This window comes from Crocodylus siamensis, chromosome 2, assembly GCF_052110815.1.
Source record: "Crocodylus siamensis isolate JL-2025a chromosome 2, ASM5211081v1, whole genome shotgun sequence".
In the NCBI taxonomy this organism is placed as follows: domain Eukaryota; kingdom Metazoa; phylum Chordata; order Crocodylia; family Crocodylidae; genus Crocodylus; species Crocodylus siamensis.
In genome coordinates this window covers 137927104-137949361 of record NC_143396.1, presented here as the reverse complement: position 1 = coordinate 137949361, position 22258 = coordinate 137927104, and the positions used below count along the sequence as shown (strand labels likewise).

General features: G+C 46.0%; 1 protein-coding gene across 2 annotated transcripts in view; it reads right to left on the bottom strand.

Annotated features, from left to right (window-relative positions):
• FRAS1 (Fraser extracellular matrix complex subunit 1) overlaps positions 1–22258 on the bottom strand; it is a 362104-nt gene that overhangs the window by 24934 nt on the left and 314912 nt on the right. For both annotated transcript variants that reach the window (XM_090036905.1, XM_090036906.1), the window contains 11 exons: positions 21062–21212; positions 18530–18689; positions 16593–16761; positions 14191–14437; positions 12285–12629; positions 11842–12002; positions 7743–7890; positions 4992–5197; positions 4340–4496; positions 3684–3884; positions 1541–1728 (listed from right to left, as the gene is read on the bottom strand). In XM_090036905.1, the coding sequence (XP_089893031.1) occupies positions 1541–1728; positions 3684–3884; positions 4340–4496; positions 4992–5197; positions 7743–7890; positions 11842–12002; positions 12285–12629; positions 14191–14437; positions 16593–16761; positions 18530–18689; positions 21062–21212 (2133 nt within the window). The remainder of the gene's footprint in view (positions 1–1540; positions 1729–3683; positions 3885–4339; positions 4497–4991; positions 5198–7742; positions 7891–11841; positions 12003–12284; positions 12630–14190; positions 14438–16592; positions 16762–18529; positions 18690–21061; positions 21213–22258) is intronic.

The window sequence follows — 22258 nt, the reverse complement described above, 5'->3', positions numbered from 1 at the left end:
GAAACTATGAAATATAGAGTATAATAATGGTAAAATATAACCATGTTAGTCTTGTCCCGTAAGCAACTTGAAAACTCCATTTTGTATCCTTCTGTTTGATGTAAATGAATGCATAGCCTTTATGTATGACTGCGTGTAAAAGGGTGAATGGTGATAGAATGGCATAGAGATAGAAAAAGAAGATTTAACTGTTTATGCAAGCGACAAGGTGCCAAATGTAAGTTACCAGTCAGTAAACTAATTAATGAAGGGCGGAAGAATCCCTTTGAAGTTCAAGGGCACAAAGGAAATAACAGAAAAAAAAATTCTGGGCTGATATTGAGCAACTATTGCTGGTAACTAGATCTGGTGTATGTGTGGATGAAATGGTTGTTTTGTGTATGTGTATGCCTGTGTGTAATGATGTGTATGATGATTTGTATGTGTTTGTATGAACGGTGTGCCTGAACCTCTATGTCTAACTCATGTAATCAATAAATGTGGCACCTTGCCTTATCCCCCTTTATAAACTCTTGCTTGTGATTTGAGCAATTGGCAATTTGTGTAACATCCACATATATACCGCCCAACATACCCTATTGCCCCCCACACCTCCCCATCATACACGCCCCCACCCACACACCCCTGCATGCAATATGCAAGACTAAGACCTTATTTTTGAGTTAACATGCAATCATCTCTATGTAAACACAATTCATGACAAAAATATTTTTTGCAATAAAATTAAAATATGTTATAGTAGGTGTTTGACTGTTAGTGTATAATTTGGTTTTCTCCTCTCCCAAAAGGAGTATTTCCAGAGACTTCCAGTGGCAAAGGTCAGGGGTTAGGGACAGGACTTCTGGTCTCAAGATGACAACCAGGGGGTGGGGCTACCCATGCAGCCTTCAACAACTCACTGACCCCTGCAGCAGGGAGCTCCCAGCCCCTGCTCCACAATCACAGTTGTGGGGCCCAGGGTGGAAGATTCTTATCTCCCAGCTCTGCAATTGTGGAGCTAGAGCTGGGACATAAGAATCTCCCAGAGCCTGCTCCCCAGTCACAATCTTGAAGCGGAGGTGGAGAGGTAAGAATCACCCAGGCCCCACTCCCCGACTGCAATCACAAAACATAGGCTGGGAGCTCCCTGCTGCAGGGGCAGGGGGACATTGTTGCTGACCCAGCTCCAGTGTCAGAGCCCGCCTTTGCAGCAGACAGTTCCCAAGGACAGGGAGCAATCTCCTGCCCCCTGCTGCCTGGGAGCACATTTGCTCCCAGTACGCTGTCTACACATGTGCTACTGCGCAGTAAACAATCAGGAATAAATTTGCTACTTGTATTTAAAGGTAGCAAATTTACAGTTAGCATCTGCACATGTAGATGGCAGTGCTTAATATGCAGCAATTTGCTCTAATCTCAAGTAAAGTGCTCATGTAAAGCGCCCACTGTCTAGCAAAAACAAGCTCAGGCCACTCTGCCAGGTAAAACGAGCTGCTGCTTTCTATGCTCTCCTTTTTCCATGATTTCTCACATGGCATGGCTCTCATATCTGGCAACTTACGATGGGAGGAGCTGGCAAAATAAGGCTCCCAGCTGCCTCCTGATCCAAAATAGTCACTATCGCAGTGGCGGTGTCTCCAAGAACAGCTTCCACTGGATCATCAGGACCCAGCACCAGAGAAAAGGACTCATGCCACTCCCGGTCTTCGTTGGACATAATCTCCACCTTAAACAGGATGTGGTCCACACCTGCATGAAAAGCCACAAGAAAGACTGAGATAACTTGATTTATCACATGACCTTACTGTAAAGTATCCCATAAAACTGCTTGGTTGGCTTAGATCAGGACCATGGAAACATTATGTTAAAATACAGATTTCATCTCTGCGCATTCACTTGTAATGATTTAACCCTATTCCACCCAGGAAGCCCATTCCATAAATAAAACACGAGGGAGGACAACTGATCTCACTGATCACCCAGCAGATTTACTAGCAGTTCCCTTATGAGGATTAATAGTGCCTGTCTTCTATTAGCTGACAGCAATAAAAATTTATGATCCAAAATATATCCCTTTCTCTTATGTGGGTGTCTGCTTTAACTCTTTCACTGTGATAGTCAGAGCTGTGGATGAAGGCCTGATGGATCCCTATAGCATGACTAATGTTGCTCTGTAGGGGTTTCTGCAAAGTTCTATATACACAGGTACTGTGAGGAGCCTGTGCTCCTAGCTGACAGCATTCCCTTACCTATTACAAATCACCCTGGGTGCAATAGCTCATCCTTAAAGTGCATTTTTAGGTCACAAAATTATATCCACAGTGGAATGCAAGATTGCATCCATGAGAGTCCCACTGACTTTAATGGCACCCACGTGACTAAAGCCATATGCAACATAGTCTGAATTTATTATAGGAAAAAATATCATCAAGCAGGAATGTGGAATGGGAAGAAATGTAGAAGTTGGTTCCTTGATGACACCAAACAAGAAACATGCTGTGATACGAAATGGCTTTGCAGTCATGTTAATTCCTGTGAGCACAAAGTCTCTAACATCCTGCCTCCTGAAAGCACTTACACCAAGCTTGCCACAGTGTTCCCTAATGGTTCACTCCCACTTTTTTTGGGTTGCACCAACATCACTGTGGGCAGCAACTCACTTTTCATTGTGTGCATATAGGCTAGTATCCAAAATAAACCATTACCATGAGGCATCTCCTAGACAAAGGACTATACGGGCCCACCAACCAACTCCTCCCTGCCACTCTTTACAAGAATCATGTTTGAACTGCCCCTCTTGAATCTGACTGTGAAAGGAGAAGACAGCAATGGTTTGGTATCCCCCCAAAAGTGACCTTATCCTCTGGCTGTCACTTAACTCCCTGCCAACCAATAGTCTTCAAGTTCTTCCTTTCTCAACCTCCTGCAGCGAGAAGTGGACATAGCTTACTGGTGTTTCTGGTATGTGTCCTGTCAAAATGTCACACTTGATTTATTTGTGACTTCTCCCATGGTCTCTCCAACATACTTAAAGAATCTCACTAGATACATGGCTAGTTTGGGAAAAGTACATGTACAATAAATACCAGGAAACAAATATATCCCAAACCTCCAAATGGTAACAGAACTTTTAAAGGTTTACAGGACCACAGCACACATGTCTAAAACAAATCCCAGATCAAAAACATATGAGAGGGGTTTGAAATAGCTTAGCTCAGGGATGTCAAACTCAGCAGGCCCCATGAGCTGAATGAGTGGTGCTGGGCTGGTCCTGTGTAGTGCCACAGACACCATGTACCCTGGACTAGCCTGAGTACAGCCAGAAACATGCATCCTGAACTGGCCTCATGTATTAGCTGCAACTCACACAAGACCAGCCCCACACTTCCCATGTAATGTGCAGGGCTGGTCTGGTGCATGCCACAGCTACGCATGAGTGCCATGTGAGACCCATGGACTGCACTGGGGGCCAGATGACAAGGCTCCATGGGCTGGGCCTGAGTCTGTATCTTTGACACCTTTCTTAGCTAATGGAGCATGCACTGTGGGCCGAGATCAAGTACATCTAAAAATCCCACCGACAGCATGTGCTTTTGTTTAAAACATTTGTACATTGTCCTGTAATACTAATTTGTTTTTGCCTATGCACAATGTCACCTGCAAGCCCTGTACCACATAAATTATCAGCTCCATGTGTCCTTTACCAGGGCTGAACTTGAGGACCCGACTCTTTGGGTAGTAGTCAACTCCAGACTGAGCTGAGCCATCACGTGTGCTGCATCGGACCTTGGAGGTCCTGTTCAGGTCCCCTCTCCTGACCACTTTGATGTTCAAAATGGCAATGCCTTCGGGGCCAGGAGGTTCCCGGACTTGATAGGCAGCCTCTTCAAACTCAATGGTGGGTGCTAGAGAAATGGTATGAAGAAAATAAATACACAGATGTCACACTTTAATAAATAATAAATATGCAGTCTGCCTTACCCAAGGGCTAAGCTTGTAGTCTAGACAGGGTTCTTGGGAGCTCTGCTGGTTGCTGGACTTTGAAGGTGAGCTTCAGGCTGCTCCACCACTAAAGAGCATGGCTGGTTTGTCCCAGCTTTGCACACTCACTACACTTCTGTACTGCGGCCAGCTAGTTGTATAGTGCAGTATTGTAAACACATACGCTGGATTTTCCATCAGACTTGGAATTAGTTTTGTATGTGATAAATCCAATTGAACATAGCAGCAATCATCAAGTCAATTCAGTCATTTAATCAAAGGTAGTTTACATGTTATGGGCACTATTCAGGTTTGGTGTAAATGGGTGAAACTGTTGGAATTGGACCAGCTTCTTTTAACAGGGACTATTCTCTCTTACCATCTTCATCATTGGAAACAGTAATGGTGGCCATGGTGTTCTTTCCCATCCTAGCTCCACTCCAGTGGTTCCCCATGGGGCTGCCAAGATAGACCCTGAACTGTTCCTCTGGCTCAAATGCAGAGTCATCATTAATGTAGACAGTGCAGTTTTTCACCTAAGGACAAGCATGCCATCTGTCAGAGAGGAGCAGCAATTCCTTTGAACTTAAACAGAAAGTCACAATTGTTTCCTCATCACTTAAGTGTTTTTTACCACGGTGCATTCAATGGTAAAAGACACTGAAGTCTGGCAAGCTACATGTGGACATTTAAATGCAGTTATATGGTAAAACATTGATGTACAAAAGTAACAACTCTGACTCCACACAGCTAGCTTTGTATGGATTTCAAGGCTATGTGCTCCAAAAGCACTAGCAATCATTCTAGATATTGATACATTAGGCTTGTTTTTCATATGCTAACTAGTGTCTACCTGCCTACAGATTCATACTTCCAGAACAACCCAAACCCAACACGGGAACAGAATGTGCCCTGAGGAATTAGCTCTGGAAAAGCTTCAGTTGACAGGCAGCCAAGGAGAACATCAAGGTTTTCCAAACTTCCTCTGCCAGTCTCTTTGCTTTCGCCTGACCCGAGCAGTTTCAGCTCACCTTCTCCCCTTTCAGGAAGGTGATGCGGGAGTCCTCTGCATCTCTTCTCTCCTCAAAGTCCTCCATGACTTCTGCCGTTTGACTCCGGGTGTAGCATCTGACAGAGGACTCATAGCTCAGGTCTCCGCTGCGGATAACAGGAATATGCAGGACACCTTCCTTCTCCTTTACCGTGTATGAGTCCTTGCCAAACTGCATGTTGGGTACTACAACAAGAGACCTACCATTACTGGGTTTAAAATGTCCAGCTTAGGCCTGTAACATACTGATAAACTGCTGTGTGCAGTATGCCAGCAACCAAATGGGATTTCAGAGGACATACTTCAGCTGTGCCTGGGCAGAGAATTCTTGTTCTTACCCAACCAACTGATGGCTATTTCCATTGCTCCCTTCTCAGGAGGATGGGAACTGGACAGTATGATGCCCTTGGTAAAGAAGCAAGTCTCTCTCTCTCTCTACTAGCCCTTAGCCACCCAAACAGAAAGCCATTAGACTTGTTTACTGTCCCCAGTATTTTCTTTTTGCCTGACGTACACTCCTATTCTGCCTGCATTGGAAAAGTAGATATGTATATTTCAGGGCTTGGCTGAGCTGTATGAATACTGCAGGGGCTGCAGTGGCACAGATGAACCCCTCTTTTTGGAGTGGATCATATCATGGGAGTTTTTGGGGACTTTTTCAAGTTCCTAAAGCAGCTGAAAATACTGTCTCCCCCCCACCCCCACCTGCTCAAAGAAACACCCACTTCCCCCCACATCCCCCATCCTCGCCACTCCCCTGCCCTCATCCTGCCTTTGCTTGATGTCCTGAGGGCAGAGAAGCACCAGAGCCATTCCTGCCAGCTGCACAGGGGTTGAGCTCAGCTGGGGATGGGGACAAGAGCAGCAAAGATGGACAGGGGTTCTCCTTCCCTGTGCTGTGACTGGCAGGGTGGGGGGAACTCTCCAGTCACCCCGTTGCCACAGTCCCCTCCCCAGCTCAGCCTAGCCCCAGCTCAGCTCTGTCAGTGCTGAAACTTCCCTGCCCTTCAACTGTGGAAAATGGAGCAAGGATAGGTGGGGGAGTCAGGGGACATGGGTGGGGGGGATTGAGGGAAAGGGGAGGGGAGGGTACAAGGTCTGAGCAAGGAAGTGAAGGGAGGAGATATTTCCACCTGCTTTAGGGCGTTAAAACCTCCTCAGATACTCTGATAGCTGCTCTTGCTGGTGGGGCACAGGAGGCTGGGAGCAGGGGGAGCAGCCATCCTTGCAGTGTGGGCTGCTGCTTTTGCACTCCACAGGGCTGGACCCAGGGTGTGAGGCACAGGCAGTTGGGAGCTCCTGGCTCCCTAGCTGCTCATGCCCTACATTGTAAAGTGATGCCTGCTGTTGATGAGCGAAGCTCCCAGGTCTCCAGCTGTCTCTTCCATACATATCCCTGGGACTAAAAAAAGGAAGTGTACAGCTGGGGTTTCCAGATACATGCCTGCTTTGTAAAGGATCGGGGTGCAGTGAGCCCGAGATCAATGAGGCACTTCCTGATGTTGGGCTTAGGGAGCTCCCCATCTGTCTCTGGGGATTAGACAGGGGCTCTGGGTCAAGGACCTTACACTGCTTCTAGCCTGATCCCAATGACTGGGTAAGGGATGGCTGTGTCCTGGACCCTGGGGCTATCCCATGCTGGATCCCTGCACTCAGCTGAGCATCAGGATTTGTCATGGCTTTGCCCCGACCTGGCACAAGTTCAGTTTAAGGAACTTGTTCTATGTTACACTGTGAGCTGCTCAAATGTTGATGGGTATTAGCGCTATCTTGAGTTTAGAGCAAATCACACATTCAGGCCAGTAGAGGCCTGTCTCATTCTGAGCTTTCCCCTGGGGCTCCCCCTTTGCCTCCCCTCCCACTTACTTGTGGCTGCCCATGGTGTCTGTCCCAGGGGATCAGGGAGGGAAGGGTTAACCTGCCTGTCCAATGCCCCCTTCCCCCCCAGCCCAGACAGCAGGAGTAGCAACGGTGGCCAGGCAGGCAGGTTAACCCTTCCGTGTCTGCTCCCCCAGGACAGATAGTGCTGACAGACAAACATAACTGGAGGGGGATGGGTGGCAGACCCAGGGGGGACAGTTAGTGAGGTTGCTGGGGAGGGCAGTGGGAGCAGTGTGTCCTTACAAAGTGCTTAAAACTAGTTTCAGGCGTGAATGTGTAGACAATCAGAATTTAAGAGCTCTAGGAGTTGCCTAAAATTAATGTTTAACAAGGCCCTAAGATAGAATACAAATGAGCCACAAACACGTTGTACATTATATGTGGAATAGCTTTGTGGCTCATTTGCTATAATATCACACCACAAATTGGCCTTATTGTGTGCCCAGGTTACTATTTATCATACATTAATCATCTCTTAAATGTAGCGTGTGCCAGAGCACTTACTTATTCCTATGCCACGCTAAGTAACACCTTCCTCCAGGTGAAGCACTTATGGGACTATACAAGGAGGAAAGTGCTATTCACTTTGAGCCAAGTGAGAAAGCCTGGCTGAAAACGAGAAAAGCGAACAGGAAATTATTTTGTGTTTCCAAAAACTATAATCTCTTGTGGACAAAGGAGCCAAGGAAAGAAACACAGGGCAGCCAATATGGAACATGTTTTAAATAGTAAATATGGACTGAATTCAACCAAGGTATAATTCTATAGGCTCCAACTTATCTTTGCGCACAAGGAAAATATAATGGCAGGTGACACAATAGACTGGGTACAGATTGACTGCACAGCTTACCATCTTGGAAGATGTCATTAATGGCCACAATAGCTTGGAAAGGTTTAGTCAATTCCGCCCCTTGGGGTGAGCTCAGATAAACAACAAAAGTCTCCAGCCCTTCAATCACTGGGTACTGAGCATCATCCAGGATTGTCAAGGTACAATACTAAAGGAAGAGGAAAATTCTTGTGTTACTGTAATACCAAACCTGCTGTGATTTTGGTCAAAAGGAGAGAATAGTCGTCTCAGGTTGAGTCTTAGGCTGAGTAATGTCACTAATTCTAGGTGCCTAAGCCTCAACAGCTCTTTAAAACACGATGTTCTCCATATCACAAAATAACAAAATACCTTTACCCTGGGAGAGGTGCATTTAACTATGGCATCTACAGCCACAACGTCTACTTTGACCTAATAGATTTCTATTCAGGCAAAACACCCGATTTGTCTGTCCATCACAGCAACTCCCATGGTCTCCATGATGATAGTGTCTGATAGACTAACGCTCCTTGATGCATTTTCACAACATCCCTCTGAGATTAGGATGTGCTGTCATCCCCATCTTCTTGAAGGAGAACTGAGGCACAGAGAGACTAAGTGGATTACCCAAGATCTTAAAAGCAGTCTGTGACAGAGGAGGGACTTGATCTCTGAGCTCTAAACAGCGCATTTTTACATGTGTTTCTGACATGACACTGGGTGCTTTTAATTAACAAGCTATACTAATTAAAAGCAACCACACATCATGTGCACCAGTGGCATAGTGTGCCTCCATGCTGAGAAAATAGCAGCGGTTCACTCTGAACTGCACATCAAATGTGGTTTAGTTCAACGCGCACCACCGCCATTTTCTCAGTGCGGAGGCACGCTGCACCACTGATGCACATGATGTGCGAGGCTGCCAGAGCACAGCAATTTACATGGATTTCCAGAGCATCAGAGCAGGTTCCCTGTATGTGTGTAAGTGCCCTAAAATCCTAACTAGTGGAACAGCCTGTTGTATTACCAGATTCACACAGCAGGGCTCAGAACTACATTTGCTGAATGTTCATATTGATAAGACACTTTTCTGTAACTTTCATCTTTCTTTACCCCACTTCTTCCCACTAGGCTCTAAACACTCTGAGCTCTCCATACCTAAGTGATCGCCTGCTTCCCCTATGCCCCAAAACAGTCCTTAAGGTCAGCTGACAGCAACTTCTTGTAAGTACCTTTAGTGTGCCAAAACCACGTGGCAAAAACATGTGGGAGTTCATTCTCAGCAGTTGCTCCTTAGCTCTGGAACTCTCTCCCTCTTGAGGCCCACCAGAGCTGAAGCCTGGACATCTTTTGGAAGCACTGCAAGACTTTCAGATTTGGGCAGGTATTCACCAAACAAAGCTAGGATGAGATGTTTTACCCCTTTTATCTTGATGTTCTAGTTCCCACTGAAGTTGCTTTGTTCTCTTGTCACTCTCCTGTTTTTAAGCTACTGTATTCACTCAGCTCTAAGACAAGGCTTTTTTCTCCAGTCAGCGGGCGGGGGGGAAGCCCCTCATCTTAGACTGGTATAAGAAAGCACAGGAGGGAGGCAGGTGGCTGCTGTGGCTTTGAGCTTAGGTCAGGGTCAGAGTCAGACCCAGAGCAGCTTCCTGACCTGGCCACCTCCACGTGCCTCTGCATCTTCTGTGCCTCCCTTCTGCCCTCCTCAGTTTCCCCACCCATACTGTCAGGCACAGCTCAGCTTCAGCTTGGGCTAGGTATGCTCCCAGACATGGACCAGATGGAAACTCTGTCCCCTCCCTGGCCAATCAGCAGTGCTGACACTGTTGCATGGCCTGGCAAGGGCTGAGCTTCCACGCTGTGCTTCAGGTGGGAACAGATCCAAAGCAGTATCTGACAGTAAGGAGTGGGTGGTCAGGGCAGAGAGGCAAAGACTGCAGGGACTGGGTGGGGAGAGGCAATGACTGTGGGGAGCTGCAGAGGAGAGGGTGTAGGTAGGATAGGAAGGCTGCAGGGGGAAGAAGTGGGGAGGAGCAAAGGCCCACCTGGCCCTCCCACCACTATTTTCCCTGCTGTAGCTGTGGGAGGGGGCGGAATTCAAAACCACCATCTGATAATTAAATTCTATACCTGGAAAATTATACCAAATTTATAAATTTCCCACATATACAATTTAATTATGGGGGGTTATCTTAAATTCAGGATCAACTTAGATTCAGGTTAATACAGTAATCTGTATTTTTATGGTAAGCTGCTATGAGCTTTTGTTGGAAAGGGCATTGTATACATTGAATAAATAGGTAAACAAGTATTTACTGGATTTTTCACCTTTACCTGTAACCATTTAGAATCTGGTAGAGATTTTCAAAGACACAAGTGGCTGTGAGGTATCTAAGTAGGTAATAACTAGGAATAAGGCTCTTCATTGCTATTTGTGCCTGTTAAATGCCATACCCTGGAAACTTTCTGGGACAAGAACAGTGTCTTTATGTTCCATGACCTGACTGCCATACTTTTGGTTGCTGTTAAACAACATATGGATTATGGATTTTTTCCCATAAATAAGGCATGCATTCGGGAGCTGAAAAGTTGAACTAACTTGACATCACAATTTGTGACTGCTCAAGAATGAACTAAATAACTGGAACTGGTTGTTCCATAAATTCTAGAGCATAACATGGTAAAATTGAAAACATAGTTCAACCAACAGCTTCACAGCATCACTTTGCCTCTGGGAAATATTATTACTTCTTCATAATAGGGTTTTACCTAGAGACTCCAGTTAGGGATAGCTATTCACTCATTTAATGAAGAGAGGGTTGTGGTGGCAGGGTACACCCTCGGGGGCCGGAAGTGCTGGGGGCAGACCCCAACACTCCCAGAGAGGGGAATAGGGATGCTGATGCCGCTGCAAACGTACTGAGGCGGCAGACTGGGGTGGAGAAAGAACCGCGCGAGCCAGCATTGCGTCGGCTCTTCAAGTGGCTGTTGATTAAGCTGAGCGGTGGCCAGCTGATCACATCAGCTGAAGCCACCACTGCGGGAGATTCAAAAACCCCACTGGAAGCCAGATGCAGGGCAGAACCCAGCTGGCAAGATGCTGGGCCAGCTGAGGCCCGGGACGCCAGCATGAATGAGTCCTCTGGCTCTGCCCCACAGTGAACGGGCAAAGGCAACAGTCAGAAGCTGCCTGGGACATTGCAAACTGCAGTCCTGGAGCACGAGAGGTTTGTGGCTAGTGTGTCTCCATAAGGGAATGTGATTGGCCGTATCCACCCTGGCCCTTAAGCACTCATCTGAGGCCTCAGGGCCTGTGCAGGGATCAGGATGGACCCAAGAGGAAGAGGGGCAGGCAGGCTGAATCCTTAAGCCTGCGCCCTATCCACATTCAAGGAGGTGAAGGCCCCTCAGGGCGACAAATGGGCTGTAGCCCAGCACTGGTATGGTAACATGAAGATCCACGTGGTTGGCAAGTGGACGGGGTGTAGGGGATGTGGAGCCCCAAGAACATCCGCGGCGAACCTGTGAGTATCCCCGTCTTCAGGTCGGGGGAAAGAATACCACTGAACCCCTCCTTTTACCATTCCATCAAGTCGTGGCAGGAGAGTCGGGATCCCAGACCACAGAGTGGTAGGATGCTCACAAGTGCCAGCCCAGGGTGCCACAAGGGTCCTTTCCTCAAAGAACTTACCATCTAAGTACATGGCAACAGAGAGTTACAATACAGTGATGGGAAGACACAATGTCACAATAGGGTAATTAGAGTTCCCACAACACATAGTGCACACTTAAGTATGTGGGTGGTATTTTACATGAAAAAATCAGATTGTTTCTGGTCAAAGTGTGAACAGTTTGTGATAATTCTTTCAGCTTTATTTTATTAAAATAGCTCCTGATGCAGCCATGCTGACAGGGATCTGGGATAAACTGCATCTTCAAGCAATACCTATTGTTTTCCTCTAATGTCCAAAAATCCCAGTAGCTAAATGAATACAGTGAATTTAATTTAGGTGGCCTTCAACATAGCACATGTGTAAGGGAAAGAGGTAGTGAGAAAGAGAATGTGTCTGTAAGCAGAAGTGAGAGATGAGCTAGAACAAAATATGCTCATATAAGCATAGGATGTTTGGTCCAATACCTCTTCAGTTCTGCCTGGCCTGAACTCCACTTTCTTGGAGCTGGGTATATAGTCAATTCCTGGACTGGCAGAGGGTGGATCAGAAAGCCGAGTGGCGCACCACACTGACGTGGGTGTTGACAGGTCTGTACCATGCCGGATAACAGGGATCTCAATGGTACCTGCATTTCAAGTTAGACATATTAGAGCCAGAGTTAGAACACAATTACATGCCAGAAAGATGCATCTTTGCTGTGTCAACAGGCCACAGCTGGAATCCACTCCTATTGGAGAGCAAGATGAAAAGGTACAGCTGGAGTGCCACTACAGCTCCCATTTCCCCATATAACGTGGGCCCAGTCCAAAGCTGAACCACCTCACATCATCACCTGGACAGTGGTATTTCTATCAGAGGCACTTTGGGGTGATGCACAGGATTAAGGAAACTGCTACTGCATCCTTACCTGCATCCTCACTGACCGTGAAACTAGCATTTCCCAGGAACACGGTGGAGGCATCATTGGGGCCACTGATGAGAACTCTGGCTGAAGCTAGGCTCCCAATGCGCGCATTGTCAGAGGCATCTGCCAGGGTGATCTCGAACTCCTCCTCCTCCTCGTACTCACTGTCATCAATCAGTTTGATGTCACAGGTTGACATGGTGACGCCAGGTCCAAAAATGACACGGTTCTCATGAGACATCCCCCTGGATTTAAAGTCAGAGCCAGACTCCAGGGCATAAAGGCTGCTGCCCTTAGCAGATTTGGGAGTAGTGTAGCAAACAGCTGACACAATGCTGCTGGCATCCCCTACAATACAGCATACAAGGGGACAAAAGTATTACTGTAGGCTAGTGGTTCTCAACCTTTTTGGACTTAAGGTAACCATCACTTGATTCAAGGAACCCCTCTGTAAGTTTTGTGAACTGAATGGCATCCAATTTCAAAAACTAATTTATACATTACAGTGCTTATCTTCTTAAACAAAGGCTGGGCACTAAGGAGTAAGGGACTGTCCAGGCAGCACAAAGCCTGAGCCTGGCTTATCTGTTTAATTTATCTGCTTATCTTCTCACACTTCAAAGCATCCTTCAAAGGACCTGGTAGTGCCCCAGGGTATCTTAATCTTTGCTGTAGTCAAAACTGCATTGGGTTTCATTAGCTGAATGAGTTCAGATATCCAAATATCTTCCACTGTAGCTTCTGGCACACAGGTACAATATTTAGGAAAGGGGGGGGGCCTGGGAATACTCCCCCTACTTTGGAACATGCCCAGGAAGTGACCTAGCATTAATGGAAAGGAGCATTTTGAATTTAGCCAGCCTGGTCCTGGATATTCACTCCAAGCTCTGCAGTGCTGCCAGGTGTTACCATTACTCAGAAATCAGAGAACCAGTGGGGCAGGCCTCCTAGCACACACTGCAGCTGTGCTCTGTGGGGTGCCCCATGCCCGGGTTGCAGAGAAGCAGTCAACAGACACAATGGTATGCTCCTGTTTCAGCTGTCTTTGATTACTGAACATAACAGAAGGGAGGAAAAAAGGCAACTGGGCTCTCCTCAGTCCCCCTTCTCCCTTCTTTTTGGTTTTATTCTTGCCAATGGATAACTGTAGGCTTAGAAACACAGGAAGCAGCCCCACCTTTTTTGGGGGGCTTTGATATTTGCCTCCTCAGAGGAAATACTAGCTCACTTATCTGAGAAAGCTAACAAAGGGTAGTCACACAGCAAACCTTAGCACTACTTCCACTTATCTGATGGAAGGCTGGATCCAGGATCCAATCAGTAATCAAGTGCCATCTGAACACTGCTCATTGCAACTTTCTAAAATTATGTTATGAAAATCAAAACCATAGATAGAAAAACCCTGAATTTTACAAACTCCTGTCATACAAAGGTCAGTGACTTGCGTGTAAGGTAAATTGTACTGCTGACCACAACTTATAGGTGTACGCTAGTGTTGCTCAGCATTAAAAGTAGGAGTTTGAGGATTAGGGTTTCCACATTGCACTCTTAGGTGTCACTGATCTATTACAGGACAATTTCATTTGATCTCTATGGGATGGACAGAGTTTTACCTTGTAATGTTGGTTATACATTTCTCCCTAACCTGTATGTCTCGGCTTACCCATTTGTAAACTGGGGATAAAGAAATATACTAACACTTCAAACTTTAACTAATCACTGTCTGTGCTAAAAAATGTGGTAAAAAAGAAAATTCTTATTATTTTGCTAGATTACTGTTATATTATAATATTACTATTATATCATTACATATTATTACAATTAGTATTACTAATAACTCAATTATTATCAACAACAAAACAACAACAACAATAATAGTAATAATAATATGGCATTCATTACAACAAACCTTTCCTTTCTATGGGTGCAGACAGGAAGCCAGCACTCTCATTGACATGGTAAATCTTCCTATCAAACTGTAAAGTGGGCTCATCCTCTGTATCATTGATGACGACTTTGGCCTGGGTGATCTCGCCCAGCAAAGCATAGGCTGGCATACTGAGCTCAACAGTGAAGCTCTCAATGTTCTCAAAGACATCATCATCATTTATGAGAACAGTGCAGGCCTTGGTATCCTCTCGCTCATCAAACTGCACCTGTAGAGAAGAGAAAAACAAGGGGTACATTGTCCGTGAACCTCCTTACTCCATTTTGACAACAACAAATGCACCAAACCTTTCATCATACTCTCAGAACTGCTGTTCCTTTGGTGTTATGTAGAGCTGTATTTAGCTTTTATTCATCTGTAACCTATTCCAAACCCACTACATCCCAAGATGAAAGCTCCTGGTGACTTCCAGAGGGCTTTTGGATCATATTTTCAAAGACCTCTTTGGACTGCAGTATCAAAATACTGTCCTTGACCTGACTCTTCATTGCCTTGCTCCTTGTTCAGCCACACACACATCTGTGCAAAGCATGTGCACCCAATTTTATTAGTGTTTGAACAAGGTATAGTATAAAGATGTCAAACTCATTTGACCTCATGGGCCGGATGAGTGATGTGGAGCTTGTCCACAGGCTGGATTGGGCACTTAGACCCCTCTTCTCCTCCCCCATATATACCTGATCTGGAAGCTGCTCCAACCAGTCCAGGACCTGTGTTGCATGCAGCGCAGATCCCAGAGTGTCCAGAATAGACGCAACATGGGGCACAGTTTAGCTGAAGCAGCAGCCATGCTGCATGTGGTGGCCATTCCAGCCAGACTACTCAGAGACTGCACAACATGTGATGCCTACTCCAGCCAGTCCAGGACCCCTGCTGTACATAAGTACCTGTGAGTGTCATGTGCAGCTGATGTTTTGAACTGGTTCAAGTGGTTGCCACATGCAGCGCATATCCCAGAGCAGGCATTGGGTGAGGCGCAGTCTGGCCACCGCATGCAGTGCAGCTGCTGCTCCAGCCAGACCATATGGCAATTGTTTTGGCTGCTCTGCGATCAACGACACGCATAGCACAGATCCCAGGCCAGCTGAAGCAGCCACAGGATCAGGTATATTGGGGAAGGTGGAGGGGGAAGTGTGCTGGATCTGGCTTGTGGACCATTCCCTATTCTGTTCCCCTGGTGGGTCTGATCAGATCCAGGGGCAGCACCAGGGGCTGGATGGTGGGACTTTGTGGGCTGGATCTGGCCTGAGAGCCATATCTGACACCCCTGGTATAGGACCACACAAGGTGCAAGGCAGTAGAGAAGCATGCCCATTTCTGACGTAACACTCATTTTGTAAATGAGCCTAAATTTAGAAATTTATGATTCAAAGTGAGGTCCAAGGAGGGATAGATTTTAAGGCCAGCACAGATTGTTAGATCATCTCATTTGAACTCTTGTATCACAGGCCAGGGGACTTCAATTAATAGTGAGCCAAATAACTTGTGTGTGACTAAAGTATACCTTCTAGGAAGGCATTCAACCTTGAAAACCGTGGGAAACTGGAGAGTCAACCTTTTCCCATAGTAGACTGTTCCAACAGTTAATTGCTCGCACTGTGATAGATCTGTGTTTTATTTGTCATTTGAATTTGTTAGGCCTTAGCTTCCCGCCAGTCGCTCTTGTTATATATCTGTCTCCACTAGATTATAGAGCTTTTTAATACGTGGTGGTTTCTCCCCATGAAGCAATTTATACCCCCTGAAGACACCTCTCGATCTTCTTTTTGAAAAGCTACATGGATTGAGCTACTTGAGGTTCTCACTGTACAACACTTTTCCAGTCCTCAAATAACTTTTAAGGCTTTTGTCTATTTGCTTCTCATTTTTTACTTCTTTTGTAAAATGAGGATGCTGGTATTAGACATAGCATTCTAGTATAAGTCATGTAGAGGGGCAAAATCTCTACACTCTTACTCACTACTTTCTTCCTTACATATCCAAGGATGTCATTAATCCTTCTTCCTCTCAGTATAGCACTGAGCATTGTTTACCCATCATATGTGCCCCTTAGACCTTTACAGAAACTGGGGTAAATGCATGAAATAGAATCAAGACATCCCAGGGCAACATAGATTAGATTTAAGCAAATAAATAGTCCACTTGCTGCATAAATAATCAATGACTTCTTAGCAGGTCTGAGTCAGATTTTCTTGATTTTATGGAGGGTTTGTATACTGGCTGCTATAACATGCTGAAGCCCAGACCATCATGTACCCACTTCTCTTGCTACTTATGCTAGCTAAATTATGCTAGGGCATAGTACAAAGTAAAGTCAAACTTCCATGTTGCTTCATCGATGTACCCAGAGTTTCCTAACCTACCTGGCCCGCGTACTCCACATAATCCTGCTGTCCTGGTTCTGAACGGATGCTAGAGCTGGAGGTGGCAGTGCCCTGTTCTGTGCGGCACAGGACAATGGCATATTGGTTGAGGTTTCCGATCCTTTTCACTGTGATGCTGACAGAGCTGGCCTTTTCACTGATGTTGTAGCTGGAGATGTACAAAATACAAATGCAGGAGAGGTGTTAATGAGTGTCGCAGGGCACTGAAGTGCCTGCTCCTAAAGAAGGACAGGTGTGGGTTGCCAGGGCAACTGCAGTCGGTCAGCTGACCGGAGGGTGGCAGGGCCTGGCCTATATAAACAGCCTAGGCTGAGGCCAGGGAGGCAGTTCCCCTCTGGCAGCTGAGAAAGAGAGAGCTCTGCAGGAGTAGAAGCTAGATGGCCTGACCGGCTTCGGTTGAGGACTGGGGGAGCAAGCCCTGGTAGGGTTCTGAAGGATGATTAGCCAGAGGGCTTAGAAATTGTGTTTTAGCCAGTTTGGCGTGGAGTTTATGTTGTAGCCCAGGAGTGGGAGTTTTCTGTTTTGTTATTATACCGGAGGACCAGGCGAGGCTGTAGGGGTTGGAGGAGACCTCATGGGAACTCCCCAGTAGCGTGGGGGTTCCTGGTGCTGGAGAGGGTGCCATGTTTTGGGGTTGCATAGACCCCGGCCCCAGTGGGGCAGCGTCGTGCAGGGCAAGGAGCCCCAGTGCAGGTGAGCGACCCGAGAAGGCGGGTCTGGGGGGCCAGGCACGGCTATGGCCACCTGAGCCCCGGTGGGGCTTGTAGACCCGAGGAGGGGGTGCACTGACCCGAGCCCTGAGAAGGGGCACAGTGCCTTGGGGGCCAGGCACGGCTATGGCCACCTGAGCCCCAATTGTGAGAAGCCCCAGGGAGGGCGCACATGGGCCCCAGTGCAGGCGGGAATCATGCAAGCAAGCCCCAGGGAGGGTGATTGTATTGTATCGGGATAAGCCCCAGGGAGGGCATATAGGAATAAGAAGCCCCAGGGAGGGCGAGAGTAACACGTTGAGCCCCGGAGAGGGCGAGTGTACAGGTAGGAGCCCCAGAGAAGGCGAGCGTATGGGGAGAGCCCCCGGAGAGGGGGTAAAAGGTAGCCTCCCTTAATACTTTTTCATCAAAGACATGGCGGGCAAGAACAAGGGTGCATGGACACCCACTTGGCACAGTAGGGGGAGCCAGGAGAGATCACGGCTGCTCCTGGGTCCCCGCCCCGTGACAATGAGCACTGCCTAATGCAGTATTGGAAGGCTCTCAGGTATGCTAGTGATGAGCAGGATACAGCAAGCTGTACAGAAACATAAGTAAATAACCCCATATGCTTGTACTGATACCGAGCAACTACAAATCAAGGCTCAATGATGCTTTCAAGGAAGGAAAGCTGAGTAAAAAGCATGGAGGGACCGGCAACAACATATGGATATTGCTTCTACAGGCCCTAAAATATACAGCCTTCCCAAACTCAGTCAAATTCTCTATCCCCCACTACATGCATCCTCTACACCTAGAACTTGCACACTAATTCTGAGTAGACTAAGACTGCTGGTTACCATTTGGCTTCATTCCAGAATCATTACTGGAGATTGTGCCTTACTGTGTGCATATATAGTGATAAGTGGCCTTGGTTCTGATAGGGACTTCTGTGTTCTACTGAGGTATAATATTAAATTAGGGAAACTTATCCCAACAGGATTGTTTTCATGTTACAGGTCAAGACACATTATGATACCACTGAGGGAAAACAGAGCCAAACTCAAGGGTGGGTCTAAGACAGTTTCAAATCTGCCTTCTCCTGGTGCCTTCAGCTTATTACACCAACTTTAGAGAAGAACTAGTGATGGTAAGTTGCATCTTAACGCACACCACCTCTGAACAGGCCCCAACTTGTTAGCAGAGTAGTCTAGGAGGGCTGCTTACCTGGTATATTCAAAGCTGATGAGAGACCACTGGATATGGAAAATGTTGTCACTGACCATATTGGGTTTGCTGTCCTTCACTAGAAACTGAAAGCTGTCCATTGTTTCCTGAATCTTCTCATCATTCAACACATATTGAACCAGCCCCAGGTTCACATCCTCTGTCAGGAAGAGACTCCCAGTGAGCCAATCCAGAAATTTAACAAGTTTTAGAAGTGAACAAAATATACATGTGTATACATGCTATCTTGTGGGACTGATCCTGATCACACATTTTATATCTGTTCAACTGCTTGTTATTTAGAGTATGTGCCACTAGGAATCACACTAAACTACTTCATCTTTTCTATAACAGCTCCATAAATTTAAAAAAGAATCAAACTTGTAGGATTTTGTTAAAGTACTGTATTTACTCTCAAACCATATGCACCTTTCCCCAAAAATTAGCCTTCCAAAATTGGAGAGTCTTAAGCAGGAAACTTAATTTTTGCTCAGAAAAAAGCACCCTGCTTTGATTCCTTCTCACCCAGTTTATAATTAACTGCCAAGCAGAAGAAGTGGTATTTCTATTTAGGCAGCGGAGGGAGTCAGATGTCTTCATAGCTCATTGCTCTTCACGCCACAGTTTTTAACAACAGTCACTCCTTTTCAGTAGTATTGATGTTCCAGTAATCATGCTAACTTTTTCCTAGCAACTGTGCTATTCGCTACCTGCTCTTGGTCTCTTTTCCCCCATTTCAAAGCCCTACAGACTGTTTTCATCTCTTTTCAAATTTGTAGATCTGCTCATGAAGACCAGCCTTTATCAGCAGCTCTAGTTTGAGCTTCTGCCTGAACAGAAAAGGGAAGGTGAATGAGCTGAAGATTTTGTCCTGTCCCTGGTCTATATAGCCATCTCTCTTTTTTCTTCATTCAGCTTTCCTTGAAACACAGTACTTTATTTGGGGTATGTGGTATGCATGCAAGAAAATATGGGTAGTTTCACTTGGGACTATTTTAATACAAATTTGCTTTAAAAACAGCTCACTGAGTTCTGGTCTCTATATTGGCACATCCCTTTTAAAGCTTTCATCTAGCAATGGAAGTGATCAGTTGTTCTTGAGCTTCTCTATTGCATTCACTTCACTGCTTGATCTCACCCATAAAACAATGTTGCTTTTCTTCTTTTGCATTTGCATAGGTTTACTGTATATAAAATGGTATACACATGCCTCAGCAGGTCTGTAGGAAGAGACAGAAAAAGAACCCTGCCTATTTATACAGCAACTAGCACAATGGGGCCCTGATCTTGTTTGTATTGAGAGTATTCTCATCCTGACTAAGGGTCAGCTTAGAGCCAACTACCCGAAAGGGAACATGCAGCAAAGGTGCTGGGACTCATTCTCACAGTTACTGCCCTCCTTCTGCTTTGCTCCTGGGGGAAAGTATGTTGCCATAGCACTGACTAACTTCCCACTTTGTGGTGTTGGCCCAGCTCTGCTGGCCTGTGAGGCAGTATGTGTGTGTGTCTGGAAGGGTGGCAGGCATTCATTCCATTCCCCTGGTCATGGCAAGGCATATCTAGGAAGTACGGCTGTGCTCTGTCTGCCTCAAACCTCAACCCCCTTCTCTTTGTGGCCAAATGCAACAAAGCTGGATTTTTAAAAGTGCCTTTCAAAGAGATGGAGGCTTCTAAGGACCCAAGTCCATTATGCAACTGAGACAAGTTCCTAAGTTGCTTAGGTACCTTTGAAAATACCATCCAGTAGCACAACTGAATCCAAAGGAGTCATATTCGCAATGTCATACTTATGCCAAGCTGTCAGGCAGATGCTAAGCAGGAAGTCAGAAACACACCACCCCATAATGATAACTTTCTACATAGCACAAGAAGGGCCAGCAGTAAGAGCTTCAGGCTCCATTTTAATTTTTTGCCTTAAGTGTTGCACTCAGATATGTTCTCTCTCTTAAGGTACAAAACACAGGTGGAGAAAACCAATGCAGCTCTTCACTTGCAGCAAGTCCAAGCTATAAATGCTGTAAAATCTCAGAAGCCTTTCAAAGTCCAGCCTCAAAGCAACATAGCTTGAGATGGAAAAGAGATACCATTCTAAATGCATGGGAAAGGATGAGAGAGCACAGCAGAAATCTCCACATCCAGACACACTGCAGCTGGGGCAACAATTACATCCAGATGCAAAATCCACAGCTGACCCTTTCTGTGCCAAATCAAAACAGATTTCTGTGCCAAATCTGGAGCCCCACAACTAGCTCCAAGGTAACTGGGATTTGCTCTATGGGGAAGGTGTTACTTCTTTAAGGAAAAAAATGTAAAGTTCATTTGCATTGTAAATACAGACAAGATTCAAGACAGAAGAGAAGGACCTGATTCTCCCTTCCTCACACATGGGAAAGTCATTAATTCCTCTGAGGTCAGCAATGTTTACAGAGCAATTTCAGCCCCTCTGTGTAACCTATTTTGACAAGGGAAATGAGCATGGATGGCAGTAAGGCAGGGGGCAGTGACATGCAGTCCTGATTCCCACTCCCTTACCTTGAGTAAAGGTAGTCACAGCTACTCCTGGTCTCAGCTTGCTTTCCACATAGCCATGTTTGGGGCCAGCTGTTATCTCATAAATCAGCTGCTTGTCCTCTGTGTCGGGATCCATTGTCAATAATTCCTTCTTGGTGATCAGATTGGTTGCCTGGATTAAAGCCACAATGAAGTAATTAATCTCTTGAGATACTGCATAGCTTGTCTGATTCATGGGACAATCAAAATAATTCCCCTTTGGAAGAATACTTGGGGAGGGAAGACTTAGGGAACTGACAGACAAATGGCAGCCTGAGACAGCGACAGTAGAGCCTGGCCATGCCTTACACAACGCCTAACAGTACAGAAAGGTTTCTGATTCAGATTCAAATCTGATTACTTTAAAGATGAGTTTGTGGTTTGAATAAACAAAAACTCATAAAGCTGTCATTTTTTGTTTGACTTGGCATGACAAACCTTTCTAGTTTTGTGTGAAAACAATAATTTGACACATTTAGTTCAAACACAGCTCAAGCTTGCTCGAGCCATCATCTAGCTTTGTCAAGAAGGCTGAAAACTTTGGCAGGCCTGGTCCACAGTTTGGTTTTAGGAAACATGTTCTTAATCCTCCTTCCCTGTCTGCTCACGTATGTACCTTGGTTTCACTCCACTTCCTTAGCACTTCCCAGGGAGAGAGAGCAACATGAATGGAAAATAGTGGCAATAAAACCATTTGATGTCTGTATAATGCTTTTATGCTTTTAATAAATCAGGCAGTTTACGTTGAAGTAGTCTTATGTTAATAATGTGCAATGCAACCCCATTTTGCTATGCATAACCTTGAGTTTCCTGTGTGGTTTAGACCAAGTCCTGAGAAAATTGAAAGGGGTACCAAGCACCACCATCTTACTTGGCAAATCAGCAGAACAAACACATGCATGTGTATATTATACAACTAGTAGAAGGAAATATTTGCAGTAATGGCTCCTTTAAGACCCAAATATTCCAGCCATTGTCATCAGAGAAACATAGAGAAAAGGCTCTCTTTGGTCTATATCAACTTGATTCCAAGATGAGGATTGTTCCTCCTGCTGGGGGGGGCGGCGAGGGGAGACAGTGGCTCAAGGCTGCAGGGGGAAGAGGCTGTGGCATGCCAGGCACAAGAGGGCTAAGTAAGGGTGGGAGGCCTCTGGTGGCAGGCTGTTTGCCCCTCTCCAC